The sequence below is a fragment of the Gadus chalcogrammus genome, chromosome 3 (genome assembly GCF_026213295.1).
Source record: "Gadus chalcogrammus isolate NIFS_2021 chromosome 3, NIFS_Gcha_1.0, whole genome shotgun sequence".
NCBI classification, from domain to species: domain Eukaryota; kingdom Metazoa; phylum Chordata; class Actinopteri; order Gadiformes; family Gadidae; genus Gadus; species Gadus chalcogrammus.
This window is the reverse complement of record NC_079414.1, coordinates 7,628,164-7,646,601: the sequence shown is the minus strand read 5'-3', so window position 1 is coordinate 7,646,601 and position 18,438 is coordinate 7,628,164. Positions and strand designations below refer to the sequence as shown.

General features: G+C 46.0%; 1 protein-coding gene across 2 annotated transcripts in view; it reads right to left on the bottom strand.

Moving 5' to 3' along the window:
• Window positions 1–18,060, bottom strand: part of septin9b (septin 9b) — a 57,422-nt gene extending 39,362 nt beyond the window's left edge. Inside the window, exons 1-2 of one of the 2 annotated variants that reach the window (XM_056585710.1) lie at window positions 17,985–18,060; window positions 1,468–2,193 (exon numbers count right to left, since the gene is read on the bottom strand). In XM_056585710.1, coding sequence (XP_056441685.1) covers window positions 1,468–2,193; window positions 17,985–18,006 — 748 coding nt within the window. In that variant the 5' untranslated portion in view covers window positions 18,007–18,060. Of the gene's footprint in view, window positions 1–1,467; window positions 2,194–11,004; window positions 11,163–17,984 lie in introns of those variants that run through there. The other variant, XM_056585709.1, reaches the window with a different exon arrangement.
• Window positions 18,061–18,438: the final 378 nt, after the last annotated feature.

Here is an 18,438-nt window from a genome sequence, read left to right as displayed (position 1 = left end):
TGGTTTGGCTCGGAGGCTAATTGAAGCCAAATGGGCACAGGCTGGCCACCTTGCTTGGGTTTCGTCTGAGGCATTCAATGACTTCAGCTTCAGCATGCAATCGGAAAAAGTGAAAACGGATGCAAGCAGAGACATTAAGGCCAGCAGACATAAGGCAAGGCGATGGAGCTCGATGCAGATTTACAGCACCTGTTAACAATGCTCATGCAGGGAAAACTACTCACAAACATTCTGAATCTATTATCATGATGACAACGACGACAGCTCCGTAAAGAAAATAAAAGGAAAGCACAGATTCATGTTTGAGTCCAGCCGACTTGTTCTGACGAACCCTTGGTGACCCGTTGAACTGTGCTACAATCTATCTGTGCGATCGCAAACGCAAACGCACATTGTTGTAAAACACATTCACACGACCACAATGGAAACTCCTTCACAGCAGCCATGAAAACGGCAGACCAATATCATCACCTGAGCGACAGACCCTCCAACAACGTGTCAAGTGATGCCCCACCCAGAGCAGACGGTCTGCCAGCTGTATAGACAGACAGACCTCTGTGGACTAGGTTAACTCTGGCAGCTGACAGACACGCAGACACTGCCGGGCTAGAATCACACAAGCTTCTCCTGTTACTGCACCACTTCAGAGACCTGGCACACTCGGAGAGGTCCCGTCTCCCTTCTCTCTTTGTGAGGGTGAGGTGGGGGATGGTGGGGGGGAGGGGGGGGGGGGGGTGGGGGGTTGGAGGTAGGAAGACGACGATGGAAACACAAGGAGAAAGGAAACACACCAATGAGGTGTTCCGGAAAAACATGTCAGGCCCCTTTCAAAGTTGGCATGAAACCTTTTCTGCACTTGAACTAGCTTAGGGCAAAGTTGTAGTAGATTGAACAGATCAAAAGCAATATTAACCGATACATACATCACAGACATGTTCTAACATCACAGACTCAATTCCATTTGTGGATCAAAGGATTTGATTTATGATGATCGAGATGCAAACTGATCTCACACACAGAAAGGGTCTGTTAGCAACCACATTCAAAGCCCAAAACGCCAACGTTTTTTTACTTCCCTTTCAACCTAACTCTAAACAAACAAACTGATTCCCTGATCACTGATCAAATGACACGTAGAGTTGAGTTTATTTTATACATTTTATCACAATGAACCACATTTAGCTACTAGCCAATATCCATCGGAAGCCTTCAGATAAAAATCCCTGCAACCCTATTAACTTACCATTGTATTGCTATAATATTTATTAATAATGTCAACTGGATTCACCCAATGCCCAACATGCATGTCTCCCAAGGCGCGAGCAGTTCCAATCCCTGCATGAAGAGGGGAATGGAACCCTGAACCTCCCGACTGGCAATGCTTCCCTTCTAGCCATTAAGTGAGAGCGCACAAGCGCACAAACAAAAGCAAGACGGGGACAGGCGTGAGAGTGTTCGATAACTTACTGTCGGAGGGGACGGGCGACTTGCGGCCCGCCTGGCTGGGGGAGGAGCAGCGGAAGGTGGTGACGATGGTGTTGTGGTGGGGGTTAGGGTGTGGGGGGTGTGGGGGGTGCGGCTGGTGGTGGCCGTTGTTCTCAGCCGGCGGGGCCCGGGTAACACTGATCTCGGGCTTGCGCGTGTCACTGCCGGGGCCCCGGGCGTGGTGGTTCTGCTCGGGGGTCCGAGCGGAGGAGGGGCCGTTGTTGCTGCCGTTGTTGTTGTGGTTGCCGCCGGTGTCGTTGCGGCGCGTTGCCAAGGGGTCTCCGGGCGACGCCTTGGCGAAGGTTACCTCCCGCTTGTGGCCCCCGGAGAGGTCGGAGGACTTGGAGTGTCCCAGGACCTCGGGCCGCTTCAGGGTGCTGTTCCCCAGGTAGCGCACCGAGCCCGGGCTGGTGACGTTGTCCAGCTGCTTGTTGCTGCAGGAGGAGGAGGAGGTGATGTCGATGGACAGCTCGGAGCGCCGGGACACCGGCTCGGGGGTCTTGGAGCCCCCGCCGCCCATGATGGAGCGGGGCTGGGTGAGGCTGTGGTTGTTGTTGTTGGAGGCGCTGGAGCTGGCAGTGCCCAGCTCGCGGTAGTAGATGCTGGTCGGGGACATGGCGTTGCGGTGGGGGGAGTTGGTGGTCCGGCGGGACCCGGGGGAGTGGGAGGAGGTGTCCACATCCTCCACTTCGAAGGACCTCTTCAGAGCTGTAGCGGAGGAGAGAGAGGGTGAGAACCAAACGGACTCAATCAAGGGTCAGTGGTCCTTCGTGAACCACGGTCATCAAACACATTCCGCCGAGAGGAACTTTAATGCCAAACCACAACATCCTATAACAATGTAATTTTGTTGAACCACATGGTATACAAACAATTAAAGGATTAAATACTGTTTATGGTGAGAAAGAACCCATTTATAAAATATTCATGTAAAGTTTGACTAATTAGGCAGTAAACAAATGTGACTCTCTTCCCAAAACCAAACTTCAATTGCAATGTAGCCAATAAATAAATTGCCTGGGGTTTGAGGTTTGGGAAATTGCTGGAAAATACGTGAAAAGCCCCACCTAGATAGACTCTCAATTTAAAGTTTCTCATGCTGTTTTGTTTTAATTTATAACACATGCAGTTCATACACAAAAAACGGTACATCTGTAGTTCCTTTACTTAACTACATATGGGTGAAGTACACAGCTGCAATAATTTAACGAACAAGTTTTGTGCCGTAAAACAAACAATTTCATCCCAACATCAATTTAAATGCCAATGGCAGGTAGTAAGATAATACATTAATTGCAAAACCAATCCAAATGTGATTTATAGAGACATCCACAATAAAGCATGGAAAGTCATTGCATGAGAAAAATGCTGATCAAGACAAAGTCACAGAGGGATGAGCTTGTACTAACGGCAGGAATCGGGATGCACAGACGGAAAGTCGTCTTGGAATTGGCTTCCATATTGGGAAGGTCATGCCAAGGCATTGGCCCTGAGAGAGAAATAATTAAAATGACACACTGCAGTGGTTTAGACCAACCAACTCGCACACAAGCCCAAAGGCCTCTTTCACTGTGAAATTGTATGGCCTATATGTAGTCAGTAAACCAGTGAATCTCAATATAATCTCAATCTGTATGTGTGTTGATATCATCGGAGTGCATGCTAATATAGCCACAGGTATGGACATGTGGCTCAACTGGCCTGCATCATGTAATTCGACAGCTAGCGGGAACAGAGAATTAAAGACAAAATAAAACATCAAAGCATCACCACAACAAGGCATCGGCCTCTATTACTAATCTAATTTACCCGTATAAACTGTTTTACCAAAATAGTACCAAGCATAGTCCTCCTCACGAAAGCTCCTGTTAAACACTAATTTAAAGTTACCTAGCGTAAACGGCTTAGGTTGCTGTCATATCAGCCACACCATCAGCCATCTCCCCCTCCGCTCCATGCGTCGCTCCTCATGTACCGCCCAGAGTGTGGTGATACGTGAGGAATAAACCGCGACAGGGTGTCCCCCCGTTATTGGAAAATAATGTAGTGCGGCCTCGATGAAGCCGAGGCTGCTTACGCCGCCCAAGAACATTCTTTCCCAATAACGGGGCACCCTGCCGTGGTTTGTACAGCTTGTACCACAGCTACCAACGGGATTAAATATTAGGGACTTTCATCAAATCCTATTGATTTAGTCAGCTGACTTTCAAATGTTCTTCCGTGGCACTTTGAGCATATTGTTTTTGCATTGTCATGGAAACATCTTCTTGATGACTTGTATTGACAGTTTTTAATCAAGTGGCAGCCATGGCACATGGAGGAGCTCGGCTTCAGGGCATTCTTCTAGAAAGCCCTCTCTGCCAGATGTAGGGTTAGGAGGTGATGCCGGAGGAATGGGTCAAACACAGGACAGCCACCAGATGACCAGGGTTCATGTACGGTATAATTATTAGGTTTGTTTACTTAGCTTACTTATTATTTAGTTTTGCGGGCAGCCATTCTATTCCAACCCTCAATGTGCCAAACATGGACTGTTTCCGCTGCAGGTCGCAAAAGTGCTCATGCAATGGTGGTGCCCATCATGTCAGATGCAGTGCTTCATAATGGATGTGTGTAAACCAACGTGTGTGGTCACGGATGGTACGTCCATATTTTCTTTTCTTAATGTTGGATTAATGTTTGAGATTAAGTTTATTCAAGAAAGTCGATGTAAAAGAAGTTCATTATATGTGTGATGCAGATACTGTTAGCTTGGCTGTTCCAATATATAACTTTTTTGATTGCTGGCTTTATTGAAAAGGCGTGGGCTAAGAGGAATATGTCTCTTTATATTTAGTGTGTTTATTCGGTGCTGGATGAAATGTATTGTGTAGTGTTTTTTGATTGTGTATGTACTACACGCTTTCTGTAGTTATATCGGTGTCCTGTAATGACACGGAAATAAAAAACATCATTCATTCATTCACAGTGCTTTGACTCAGACCTGTTTAAAGGAAGAGGTATCTCGTTATTGAAAACGACACCATAGTAATATTATTGAGCAATAAGGATCAAGTATTGATCAAGTAGTTTAAGTTTGTAAGTGGACCGTTCAAAGGCTTCAACTACTGTTTGGTGGCAACTTTTTGTTTTCTTGAATGCAGACCGATATTAAAAAGCTATCATTGGTTGGCCTTATGTGCTGTGCCTGAATGTTGTCTGAAAGGTGTTAAAATAACAAGCACACAATTGTGTCCAGTGGAAGAAAACATTAAACAGAGATTGGAAAGGAATTTCGTCTTTCTGTTCTCACGCCTCCCATTGCTTCTAGTCTGCAATCTCTTCAATAAGCAGTTTGCTATTCTTCCATTTACCAGGGAGTTCACGTAAGAATATATATATTCTTGAAGGTGGATGCTTTCCACTAAAGAAACTTTTTGTTCCGTCTTGCTGACAGATGTATTGCTTTGTTGTTGCATACAGTTATAATACAGTAATGATTTGGAAGCTGTGCAGGCCAATAACCGTCCAAACCACAGCGAGCCAGAGGCCAGCCTCCCGGTCCCACTCTTAACCATGCCTCCATTCCTTCATGTGCTGCACGACATCACAATGTGCAGTCCAAGGCCGTGGCGGCTCCCTATCTCACGCCAGCTAGCGAAACGGCTACACCAGAATCTGCAGTCTGCAGACGTCATGATGTTTGAGCGAGGCAGCGGAGTCTGTCTGCGTGAGTGCTCTGTATGGTGAGATACTTGCTTCCAAACCCCTGGGTGGGAGGGCTACAGGAGACTGTTAAACCCTGTTCAACCCTAATATGTCATGGCACATGTTGCTGTCTTCTCTAATGTCTTGGGACGACTGCGGATGTGAGAATGTGTACTTTGCACGGGTGAGGGAGCGGAGGCTGCAGTCAGAGCGAGGACATGCTCAGGAGCACGATCCAATTGGCCGTTTGGGGTGGATGTGTGTGTTCTTTTGTTTTTACCGGGGGGCGGGGAGGTTATATCGAGGCATGATAATTTTTTGGTTTGTTTACTCTCACGCTGATGTCAGCTTCCATGATGCAAACCACAGCGCCACGAGCACAGAAAAAAACTGATACTGAAAAGGGAATAGAGAAAACAGGCCACTAAGGTTTCTTATTAGATTCTTCGTACATAACTAAATACACAATACCCCACCACACACATTGTCTAGCGATAGTCCCCAGACCCCTACCTAGTCTTCTTACCAATCCGTCTGTCTAGCGTCTCTTTCTTTACTAGGGCTGTAAAGTTCAGGTTGGTTGGTCGATCGGTTGTTAGATTTGAACTTGTTTAACCATTCTCATTGGTCAGACAAACACTGGTGTAAAAAAGCACTTCTTAATCTGTTATTTTCGGGGGGGCAGATGGAAAATGGCAGATTGATTTATTTGATTGATAGCCCACAGTGATAGAAATAACATTAATTATTGATAGTAAAAAGAAATATATGATAATAATACAATGCTAAATAGTTTATGCTTAATAATCGTAAGCTTTAAAAGACCATAAGACTATTAGAAAACAGGCAGTCGAAACACCCCAGTCTTCACAACTTTGAACTCGCACAACCTAAGGAAGATGTCACCGGAGTTGTCGCTTCTGTGCCAGCATCTTATTAAAAAGGATGACCAAACGTCTAAGGCAGGGATGGGCAACTTTCATGATAAAGAGGGCCACATTTTTCATCATAACCATCACACAACTTCAACTAAACGTGAGCTGAGAGAAGCTACACAATTTTGAATTTGGTAGATATGATTTCCTGTATTCTGGTGCATTTTGGGGATGGCCACTACCTAAAAAATCATCCAGAATCATAACCTATGTACGGTAAGTTAATTGAACCAACATACATTCATTTCATGTTTTCCATGCTCAAACAGCCACATGAATGGTCAGTATTTTTATCAGTGCAAAGGGCTCACATACATCATCATTCAATGAAGTCAAAAAACTGAAAAACAGTGGCCCAACATTAAGTGCAACAACTCAATGAACTCAAACCCAACAAGCAGTTGTAGTAGTTGTAGTGGCGACTTAAGTGGATATCTTTAATGACTGATATCGGTTCTAAGCAAACTAGACACATGGGTTTGCCTTCGAATTCTATGAATTCTTCTCATCTTTCTTGACCGAGTTTTCTGTAACTCGATCAATTATTATTAAACTTTTTTTTTTACTTTTTTTTTTATTTATTATGTGCGGGCCTGACTGAGTGAGGATGCGGGCCGCATGCGGCCCGCGGGCCGCCAGTTGCCCATCCCTGGTCTAAGGCATATCATCTAAAAGCATTGAGCATACGCTATTTTCCATGTAGTCAGTGATGCTCCACGGGTTAAGAGCTCAATAGGCTGGAAAGTGAAAGTATAAGAATTGGCACCGTAGCACGAATGGCTATAGCATTCATTGAGCCCGTTATATTAAACACAGAACAAAACCTAAAATCGACCTCTGACGCGTGTTATTTACTACACAGCGCTGCCCGATGTGGTGCTCCGTGACTTGCCTGGTGTGACCTGTTTACATTGAAGCTCTGCCTCTACCGAGAGTGGATGTAAAACCCACTGGCTTCCTCCACACTTAGGCCTACGTGATATTTAGGCTAGCAGGTAGAGTAGAGAGCACATGAGTTCATCTAGAGATAACGTATATATTTTCAAATCTCCCCCCCATCGACCAATCGTTAGGTCAAAGAGTTGGTTGAATTTCAGTCTACCAAGATTTTCTGTGGCTGACTACAGCTGTACTCTTTAGCAGTGTGTCTGTCTAATGCCAATCTCTCTTGATCAGAGTCTCTCTCTCTCTACTCAGCAATCTTGGTCCAGTATCAATAATTTCCCACTGGGGGTCCCTCAGGGGGTGACACGATGGCACAGCATAACAATGCTAAAATAGTCCAGCTGTAGGCTATCTCTGCCCTAGCTTGCATGCTAATGGATGCCCCCATTACTCTCAGTGTTATCTTTGGAAGGACTCAAGGACGCACCCAGAGCAGACTATCTCATCCCAGATAGAAGCCTCTCTATCAGTTGTGAGGGGGAGAGGAGTGGAGTACAAAATAAATTGAAGAAAGAAATAATGAAAGGAAGTACGATTAAAAGGAAAGAAAGAAAAGTTACAAAAAAACACTAAGAAATGGAAGGAAATGTGTTGTGAAAGGAATATGAAAAAAAAAAAAAAATGCATGAAAGAAAGAAACATGAAATAATGAAATACAGAAGGACATTTAAAGAAGGGAAAATAAAGGAAGAAGGAATAAAAGTGCTAAAAAATAGCATTTGGGGGGAATGAGAAATGTAGAGAGGGAAAGAGGGAGGAGGGCTACAGATTAGAGAAGAAGATAAATGTAGTAACAAAGCACGTAGAGAGGTCACAGCAGCAGCGTCAGAAAGGAAAAAGTGTGTCAACAAAATAGCATACAGAAGCAGGGACCCGTCAATAGGCAGGCCAGGGGCGTAATGTGGTCCGCACAACTATAGCCGAGTATAAAACCAACTTTACCAGAAAGTTTAGATCTTTCTTAAGCCTTTGAATGTGTTCAAGTCATATTTCCAAAACAAATACATTGTGAATATCAAAGAGATAAAGAGCACCTTAAACTCAAGTTTGCATTTCTAGTCCTAGTTTTAGCCTGGTCTGACCAGGGTCTGAGGTGTAAGATCAGCCTGGTCTGACCTGGGTAAGATCACTCTGGTCTGACCTGGGTCTGAAGGGTCAGATCAGCCTGGTCTGAGGTGTAAGATCAGCCTGGTCTGACCTGGGTAAGATCAGCCTGGTCTGACCTGGGTAAGATCAGCCTGGTCTGACCTGGGTAAGATTAGCCTGGTCTGTCCTGGGTCTGAGGTGTAAAATCAGCCTGGTCTGAGATGGGATTGAAAGGTCAGATCAGTCTGGTCTGACCTCAGGCTGAAATATCAGATTAAAATTCATTATCATATCAAAAATACTAAGTATATTGCAGCAATTTAATGGAATTCAGTTTAAAAGTATGGTACTAAAAGCCAAACTCAAGATCCAATTTGTGCAAAACATCTAAATAGGTTACCAAGCCCAAAGCCACTTGCCAAATACATTTACTCAGAGACAGAAGCTCCGGCTGCGCTCTGCTTAATATTCTCACCAAATCCCTTCCGTAGGTATGTTAAAGTTTACCCAAATTGTTCTTACACAGCCTTGAACCCCCATCTCATCTCGTAATTACAGCCCAGAGCAATAAGGAAATCGATCAAGATCTCCGAACTATTCAGCCTTAGCAGTGTAAAATACACAACCTCTTTGGCCCACTGAACCTTTTCTATATGCATGTCTGAGTGGAGCTTGTGTCAACAGCGGGAGAAAGTAGAAAATCCTTGCGGTCCAAGGAGGATAAATAAAACAAAACCCCATTTGACATGGGCAAGGCCAAACAAAAAAGTGCTAGAATTACACTGTGGGATATTCTGCTTGGTCAGTCAGAAAGGCGTAATGCTAGGCTGTTAAAAAGCTGTGGTGCTGGTGGATGCCAGCTGAACGGGCAGGGGCTGATTCATGTGGAGGAACCGCGCGGAGGATTACAGTTTCAGATTTATTGGGTGGTTCCCTCTCTCTCTCTCTCTTTCTCTGTCTCTCTCTCTCTCGTGTCAACTGTTTTCATTCATTGGGGCAAGATGGTTGGGTCCTTAGCAGGTAAAGTAGCAGAGACTCTGATGGCAACATCTACGCCCAAAGGTTCATTTCAGAGTGCATGGACCGGAACGGAAAATGATTTCCCTGACACACACTCAAACACATATATCAATACACACACACACACACACACACACGCACACACACACACACACACACACACACACACACACACACACACACACACACACACACACACACACACACACACACACACACACACACACACACACACACACACACACACACACACACACACACACACACACACACACACACAAATACATTCACGCTAGGCTAAGCTAAACTAAGCTAAGCTGTATACATGGTTATGAAGTGCTTGTCTCTGTGCTGTCTAGGACTACCACTTGGCAGGTCCAACACAACCCTGTCCTCGCCTGTCCAAACTCCCATCAGCCAATTGTTAGCTATACAAATCCCGTGCAGACCGCATACTGACTGATTTACACCCTTGGCCATCAAGAATCGAAAAGAATCGCTTGAGTTACAGGGAAACAGCATTTACTGCACACACACACACTTTACACACTGTTGGGAGTTGTGCTGTAATGTGTAATAGAGGTCTGCCACAGGTGAAGGAGGTGTTTGTGGGGAAGGGGGAAGGGAGGAAGGTAGGAGGTAGCCGAGGGGGGGGGGGGGAGGGGGTGTCGAAGGGAATATTTATTTGATACAGTCGCACTGGAAGTATTGGCCCCTCGCCGACATGACATCGTGATCTGTTGGCACGTGGGCAAGCCGTGAAGTCACTACAGGCGGTGGAAAATGAGAATCATTTGCGGGATTACATGGAGCACATGACACACCTGTAAGAGATTCCAAAAGGTATTTCCTATTTTTTTCATTAAATGCACAGGCTGCTTAAAAATGTTTGGAATGGTATCTCTAAGGAGTATAGAGAACAGTAAAAAGTTGAATATATGTTAAGGTCATATGGTTGGTGTGCCTCCTTACACAGACACAATCACACACACTCGCCTGTCACAACCACATAGCTAATTTAATAAACACTACCTTTTAGCCAAGGGCTGACAAGTTTACACACAAAAACACACACAGATACAGACACACACACACACACACACACACACACACACACACACACACACACACACACACACACACACACACACACACACACACACACACACACACACACACACACACACACACACACACACACACACACACACACACACACCTTGGCCTCAAACTGGATCGATCCATGCTATGACCTCTCCTTTATGTTAGTTCCCCTCAACCACTGTGTATTTCCTAGCGCACACGTGATCCTAGGCATTCTGTGAAAGCACCGTTTGACATCTGAGTGGACAAACCAGCTGGAGGAAGAGTGCAGTGGGAAGGCAAGAGAAACAGGAAGTGATGTCAGAAGGTCCGATGAAAAGACAACACAGAGCAGAAGGAGCAGAAGGAGGAGTAGAAGGAAGAGGAAGGAAAGACAATGCCATCTCAAAACAAAAGATAAACATAACTTGCTGTGCGCGCGCGCGTGTGTGTGTGTGTGTGTGTGTGTGTGTGTGTGTGTGTATGAGTATGCGTGTGTGTGCGCATGTGTGTGTGTTTGTGAGTATGTGTGTGTCTTTGATTGTGAATGTGACTATGTGTGATAACAAGGTAACCCAAAAGAAAATGGTTAACAAAATGACACACCATGTCAACATGTCACATCGTTGTTTCAAATAAATAGTAACGTGTCCAACTATCAAAAAGGACTTGTTGAGGCAGCGTCAGGACAGCACGTTACACAAGTCATTACCAATCTCAAATTCGACAAAGACAAACTTAAATTGAAGAACAAACTACCAACCTTGAAAGTCAGATACAATTCCTTCCAAGTGTGGACTGAGCCCGATATCAGACATATTGGATTAAGTCCACGTCTCTCTGTTGATTCTTTAAGATTAAAATGACAAACTGTGGAGCGTGCAGGGCAGCTCTGTTACAGTCCTGACTTCCTACTTCTCTTTATCACTGCATTCAGACTTTAGAGACAGGATGAAACAAGCCACCTCCTATCTTCTCCTCCTCCTCCCTCTTCCTCCTCCTCCTTCTCCCACTCCTCCTCATTCTCCCTCCTCCTCATCGTCCTCCTCCCCATCGTCCCTTCCCCTTAGCAAGCTCCCCATCACTCTGTCCCTTTCCTCTGTAGCGATAAGCACATGCATGCCTGAACTTGCAAGTGTGTTTGTGTCCCAGTGTCTGCAGACAAGCAAAGGAGTATTAAACACACACGAATAGAAAGGCACGATCACATGGAGGCAAAGACACACACTTCCACAACAGAGAAATAAACAGACATGCTCACACAGATGTGCAATGCTAATCATACATACACAAACAAAGGCAAAAACTCTCACAAACACACACACACATGCATAGAACTTGGCACACACGAAAACCATTTCCATCTAAAGGGTGTATCAAGTACTATTTTCTCTCCTAATCTGAGTGTGTCTGACAGCGCACGTGAACAGCGAGTCTCTTAAGCCCAGTTAACCTGCAATCAAGCCCCTATACAAATGCTCCATTACCAGGCCAGGGCCTGGGGCCTGAAAATGGCCCTCAGAAAGGAATTCTCATTCCACTAAAAGCTAACAAGAGCTGACCTCCACTTAGGAGAGTCAAAGCCAGCGCAGAGATTTCACTCAGTTAATACTTTTTAGTCCACGGTTTGCAGAGCAAACAACGTCGTCCACAACTTCCCATGGCATGATAATTGGTGTGCATTCACATCGCTAGACAGCGGTACAATGTTAAAAAAAACAACAACCAAGAAAAGCAGAAACCTGAAAAGCCTTCTTTGGGGGACGATGACATGATGTCTATAGATTTTGGCCTTTGGGGGCGCCAGAGAAGGGAGTCGCACACTGACTCGTCCACAGTATTAGCAGGAGAGGGGGAAACGTCTTCCAGACAGCGTAAGTTAATACAGCTCTGGTGGAGTGCGACTACAGGAGCTGGTGTTTGATGTGAGACTTGGGTTACACTTCCCTCACTTCTCTCGTGCTTGAGAAATCCTGTTGCTCATTTAGCGACTTGCTCTGGTATTGCTGAGTGCAGTTGGAGAGGGTGTTGAAGAAATAATGTAAAGTGGTAAAACATTGGGGCCGCGGTTGTAAGTTGTCCACCGGATGGTAGGGAAACAGAATGGTGCTGTAGTGATTGTTATCGGCCAATCTTTCAGCAGGGGACTCCTCATGGACCAAGTGTTTCAGATGCCATCGCTGTAATTATTGACGCATTTTTCCAAGTGGCGGTTTCCTGTTTGCAACCAGACATGACATGACAGGAAATTAACTTAATGTCGACATCTATTCTTGGGTTAGTATGTAAACTCCCGCTGGAAATGGATTCAGATGACCAGAATATTTTGAGAAAGACCCAGTAGCATACAGGAAGCTGTCATCGCCTCGAATAAAATGTAACCAGGAGATAAAGATTGTAGAGGTTAAGAGACTTTTTAAGGCTGTGGGGGGCGTCTAGGGTGTACTTGTTTACTACAATGTGCAATTAAAGGGTTCTCAGGATTTCTATGGAACAAGATTCAAAAACAGCAGAGTGCCTCATTGCTCAGAGGAGCATAAACAAATGCACTCATCACATCCATGTCCATTTGTACCTAAGGTGTACCGGGCGTCATTTCACACACGTCATTTTTGCAACACATCAAAACATTCAACACAATCCAGATAAATAACACCATCCAAACCCTGTGTAGTAAGAATACATGTAAAAAAGTGCTTAAAGCATAGGTTGAGTATATTGAGCTCCCACTGCTCAGCTTATTGGCAGTCACTTCTCTGTTTCCACGTGCAGTAACAGCGCACGGTATGGTCGTCCCTGCCGGTGGAGGTAGGATACCATGGCCTGTGTGTGTTTTATAGAGTGTGTGTCGGAGAAGGGGCGAGCCCCGTCAGAATGAACAGCCACATTCTGTCGGAGCCGAGCAGAGCCCCGGACCCACCTGCTGCCCCCCTCCCCAACCCTGACCCTGACACCTGGGAGGTGAGCGGAACATTGTGCCCTTTATGACGTGGTGGTCTGGTTACCAACAATATGAACCCACTGGGAGGTGTCTGGGGATGGGGAGCAGAGCGAGCGGCCGACCCAAAGGTCCCCCCTGAATGTTGGCCGGGCACTAATTAAACACATGCCCCGCGATGTACCCCACCCCAAACACAAACGAACATTCACCCGCACACACACAGAAGCGCACGGATCAACACCCGTAAACGTGCACACACACAAAAAAACACACACACATGCACGCAAACATTCGCACACATGTCAGCACACACGCACAAGCGCACACTATCGCACGCATGCACACACGTAAACGTGCATACACACAAACACACACATACACACACGCACATACACACACACACACACACACACACACACACAAACACACACACACATACACAAACCTTCTTGTTATGTGTTGTATAACAAGAGCCTGCGTGGAGGAGGTTATCTCATATGGATCTCAGGCATGCTGACAGCTGCCCCTAGGTGTGTGTGTGTGCGTGTGAGTGTGTGTGTGTGTGTGTGTGTGTGTGTGCATTTGTGTGTGCGTGCGTGTGTGCAGATCCATGCGTATTCATGCGTAAGTGTCCAAACACGTGAGCGCCTCACTCTCCTCTCTGCGTCCCTCTGCTCCTTCACGTTAGCAGTCGACCAATACAGTGGAGCATATAATAACAATGCTCCCATCCATCATCAGCTGTAGATCTGTTTTTCTAGGACACGTGCATTCACGCTTTAGTCCTGCTTAGTCCGCTCACATATAGAGCAGGGTGTGTGGCCCGCGGTGCCCCTGGGATAGCCCTGGTGTGGGGGCACTATAAACCATGTAGCCCCACGACCCGCACCCCTTCATTAAAGCCAAACACCGCCCCTCCCCCCACCCCCTCTCCCCAACCCACCCGGTGTGTATTTATCTAAACATGGAGACACGCTCAGGAAGGACGCTGTGGTACGGAGAGCCAGAGGAGAACACTCCAAAACAACATCTGGTGCAGCGTGCGTACTGTTTGTGTATGTGTCTGTGTGTGTGTGGCTTTGTGTGTTCTCTTGGCTATGAGGATACCCGGTACACATATGAATGTGCTTTACTGATCTGACTTTTAACTGGAACGTGTATGTGCAGTCATTTAGGTCTATGTGTGTGTGTGTGTGTGTGTGTGTGTGTGTGTGTGTGTGTGTGTGTGTGTGTGTGTGTGTGTGTGTGTGTCTGTGTGTGTGTGTGCACATGTGTTTGTATCTGTACCTGTAAAACGAAAAATACAGTGCTGCAGCGCCAGGAAGTAGCAGGCAGGTAACCAGCAGAGCAGGACCCAGCACTGACAGACAGATGGCTGTGTTTGCTTTGTACTCTGTTTACACTAACAGGCTGCTGACACTTTGTACACATCTCATTACAGGTTGGAGATAGACGGTAATTACAATCACACACTATAAAGAAACACCAGAACTTCCCTCACTGTGTCCACATTGCTTGTTTTCCTCAGACCTCTATTTCTGTTCTTCTCCCTCTACTTCTTCTTCCTATTATTATCATAATCCAACTGCTACCGACGCAAAACACAACGTGAGCATTTCCACATCGTTGATTGGCTGAGGTAAAGTCGATTAATGTACTTTTCCTCTGTGTGGTTTCTGCAAGGCACATTGAAAGGCTTTTCTGTGCGGTCAGCACAGGACCAACATGAAAACAACGCAACCACAAACACTAATCTGCAGGCACCGACCCCAAACCGGCCCTTTCTCCCTCGTCTGTGTTATTTATACTCACTGGCTGCTATGGGTTGGGACTCAAACCTATAGGCCTCTGGTTTTGGGATCCCATTCCCTTAAGCATTTGTAGTGACAATGTCACATTAAATCCTCATCACCCCGGACCAGGCTTCAGAACACAAGACCAACCAGAAGTTCAACTCAGCTTTGGATAAGTGGTAAGTGTATGTGCTCATATGAGACTTGGATGATCTTATTCTGGATTTGACCTCACCCACTTGGTCCTATGTGAGCATGTCGGTATCCAGAGGGGAACAATAGCAAAAGGATGTGTTCCATGTGCTGAAGAGAAGCTTCCTGGGGCGGGGCGGTGCCTTATAATGTAGCTGTCAAAAGCCCCCGCTGGGAACAGAGGGCGGGGCGGGGCGGCCCTCCCCTCCACCACAAATAATGTCAAACAATACAGAGGCTGCTGGGGGCAAATGGCATGGAGCTGTTGACTCATACAGGATATCCTGTTGGCTGCCATCACAGGACCGGAAGGAAGGCCGATTTCCTTTATTTCTCTCACTCAGAGTTCATGCAATGTGTGTTTGTGTGTGTGTGTGTGTGTGTGTGTGTGTGTGTGTGTGTGTGTGTGTGTGTGTGTGTGTGTGTGTGTGTGTGTGTGTGTGTGTGTGTGTGTGTGTGTGTTTGTGTGTGTGTGTGTGTGTGTGTGTGTGTGTGTGTGTGTGTGTGTGTGTGTGTGTGTGTGTGTGTGTGTGTGTGTGTGTGTTCTGAATAAACAGAATATGGCTGAGAGGGTATGCATAAACTGCACAACACATACCTTTTCCTCTCAAAGAACTTTACAGAAAACCAATGCTCTACACGTATGAGCTGGATTTTTTTCGAACTAAAAGTTACTATAATGACTGATAATGTTATCAAGAGTCATCTCCTTTATGAACAGACAGTCACAGCATCGTTACCGTCTGACCGTCGTTTTTATTGGAAAATTGCCATTTGTTTTGAATAAAACAGACCACACAAACATAATCATAAACATGACTTCAACAGGCTTCCTGTTGTACAATTGTTATTATAAAGAATAATAATTCAATCAAAACAATAACAAAAGAGGTTGTTTTCTGTTGTCTTCAACACACTGCTGAAAATCGACATGACGTGAATCAGGCAGAAATCAAGCTGACGGACGAGGTAATGTATGAATGTTTTATTCGTTTCATGTTGACACAGGTTTATTCGTGTTACGTCACTTTAGTCACCCTTGGAGGAACCATCCAGAACTAAGAAGCAGCCTTCCAACTGGAATACGCCACAATGGAGGCATAAAAGAGTCCCATTCATACACACACACATTCATGGACACGCAAGGGCACAGACACACACACAGACACACACACACACAGACACACGCACACGCACATGGACGCTTTCTGTGTTTCTCTGAATGGCCCTCCATTCCCCCTGGCTGAAGCTGCTATCGCAATCAAAAACATCTGAGGGGTATCTGAAAGGCTGCCCGTAGCTATGGCACCCCGTCAACACAAAATGACATAAGAACCTCACTTCAACCCTGACGTCCTCCTCACCCCCTGCTGAAATCAACCCTGAATCCCCGCTCCCATTTCTCGGTGAAATGTAAATCATTCACATGCATGGAACTTTCCCTGCGAAATGGTGGCCCAATGCTGGTGATGGAGCCTCCCACTCACACAGCAACACTGCCATCAAGTGGTGAGGAGAACCACTAAAGCAGTCGGCCAGAGAGTTTAGACAGCGCATTCACAACTGAATCCAAAACTAATTAGCAGGGTTCATGCTGCCAAGCTCTAATCTTAGTAAAGCTCTGGGTAGAGTCGTAAAGCTACCTCCGTCTGAGGGGAGATGTCTAATGTGTTAGTTTCAGTGAATGACGCCCATGAACACACCAACACTGTCTGCCGTCTCACTGGTAGTAAATATAGGAGAAAATTCAGTGGTGTAGGAAGTGGTCCATATTGACATGGACACACTTGTGCATATGCACAGAAAACCTCACAAACAGTCAAATGAATACAATCCGGTTAGCTTCCTTTCTCCCAATCAATTTTTCACCCTCTTTCCCTCTCCCTCTCTCCCCTATAATTTCTCGCTTAGAACCCCCCTCAATCAAAGATTATCCAAGGCAAGCCACTGCTTCCCTGAACTGGCCGAGACAACAGATATCCTCTCTACGAGCGCTCCCAGAGTCCTGAGTCAAAGTCTTAAGCCCTCCTGCTAATTAAAGGGCCATCGGCGCAGCGCAGCGGCAGACCGGATGTCCTCATGCCGCGGCTGTCAGACTCAGAGTGTGCTCCCCATGAGAGCCTATTGATCGCTTCTCAGCGTGTATTCCCTTCAGTGAGACGGACCACAAGACGGTTTCTTTAAGAACAAAGTAACAGCCAAGACCCTCCTAACTGAGCCATTTAGAGAGAGAGCAGAAAGTGGAGAGAGACGGATAGGCGTTGGTAATGATCTGATTCACCAGAGGTGAATCAGATGATCCAGGAAGGGCTGCAGACGGAAGAGAGAGAGGGAGAGAGAGAGAGAGAGAGAGGGAGGGAGAGAGAGAGAGAGAGAGAGAGAGAGAGAGAGGTGTCAGGCAGACAGAAAGTCAGGTAATAGAGAGAGTAAAAGGGGAGATGACAGGCAGAAAACGTACTTAGACAGACAGACAGACAGACAGACAGACAGACAGACAGACAGACAGACAGACAGACAGACAGACAGACAGACAGACAGACGGACAGACGGACAGACAGACAGAAAGACAGACAGACAGACAGACAGACAGACAGACAGACAGACAGACAGACAGGTGTCTAAAGATCTGTCGCCTGATCCAAGAGACTCAAGCAACGCATGTCAAATTCAGGCAGGCAACTGCTTCCTTCAGCAGGCGACAAAACCGTTTCCTCTCAAGTTTAACAAGGAAAGGGGGAAGAAATCACATTCTTCTCCAAGGAAGTAAAGCCCTACATTTTAAAGTTTGAATGTTGTAAAAATTGTTTAAAAACTTACCAGCTATTCTGTCTCGCTCCATTCCTCAATCACTACCTCAAATAGCCACATATAACTTCTTGTTTCTCTCTCTCTCTCTCTCTCTCTCTCTCTCTCTCTCTCTCTCTCTCTCTCTCTCTCTCTCTCTCTCTCTCTCTCTCTCTCTCCTCTACACACTGCCTCCCCTAGTTTTCAGAGACTTCCCCCTTTTTTTTCCCTTCTTACTTAGTCACTTTGTCGCTCTGTGCCGAGCCCTGCCTCTCTGCTCCCTCCTTTCCTCTTTCTCCCCCCCTCCTGTATGTTTCTCTGAGTTGTACGTTTTTAATGCCTTCAATCTGCTGGAACAACAAGTGACTGAGCCTCAGAGCCATGTGCTGGTTGTATGGACCTCTGCCTCCTGTGTCCCTGCCCTCTCTCTCTCTCTCTCTCTCTCTCTCTCTCTCTCTCTCTCTCTCTCACTCTCTCTCTCACTCTC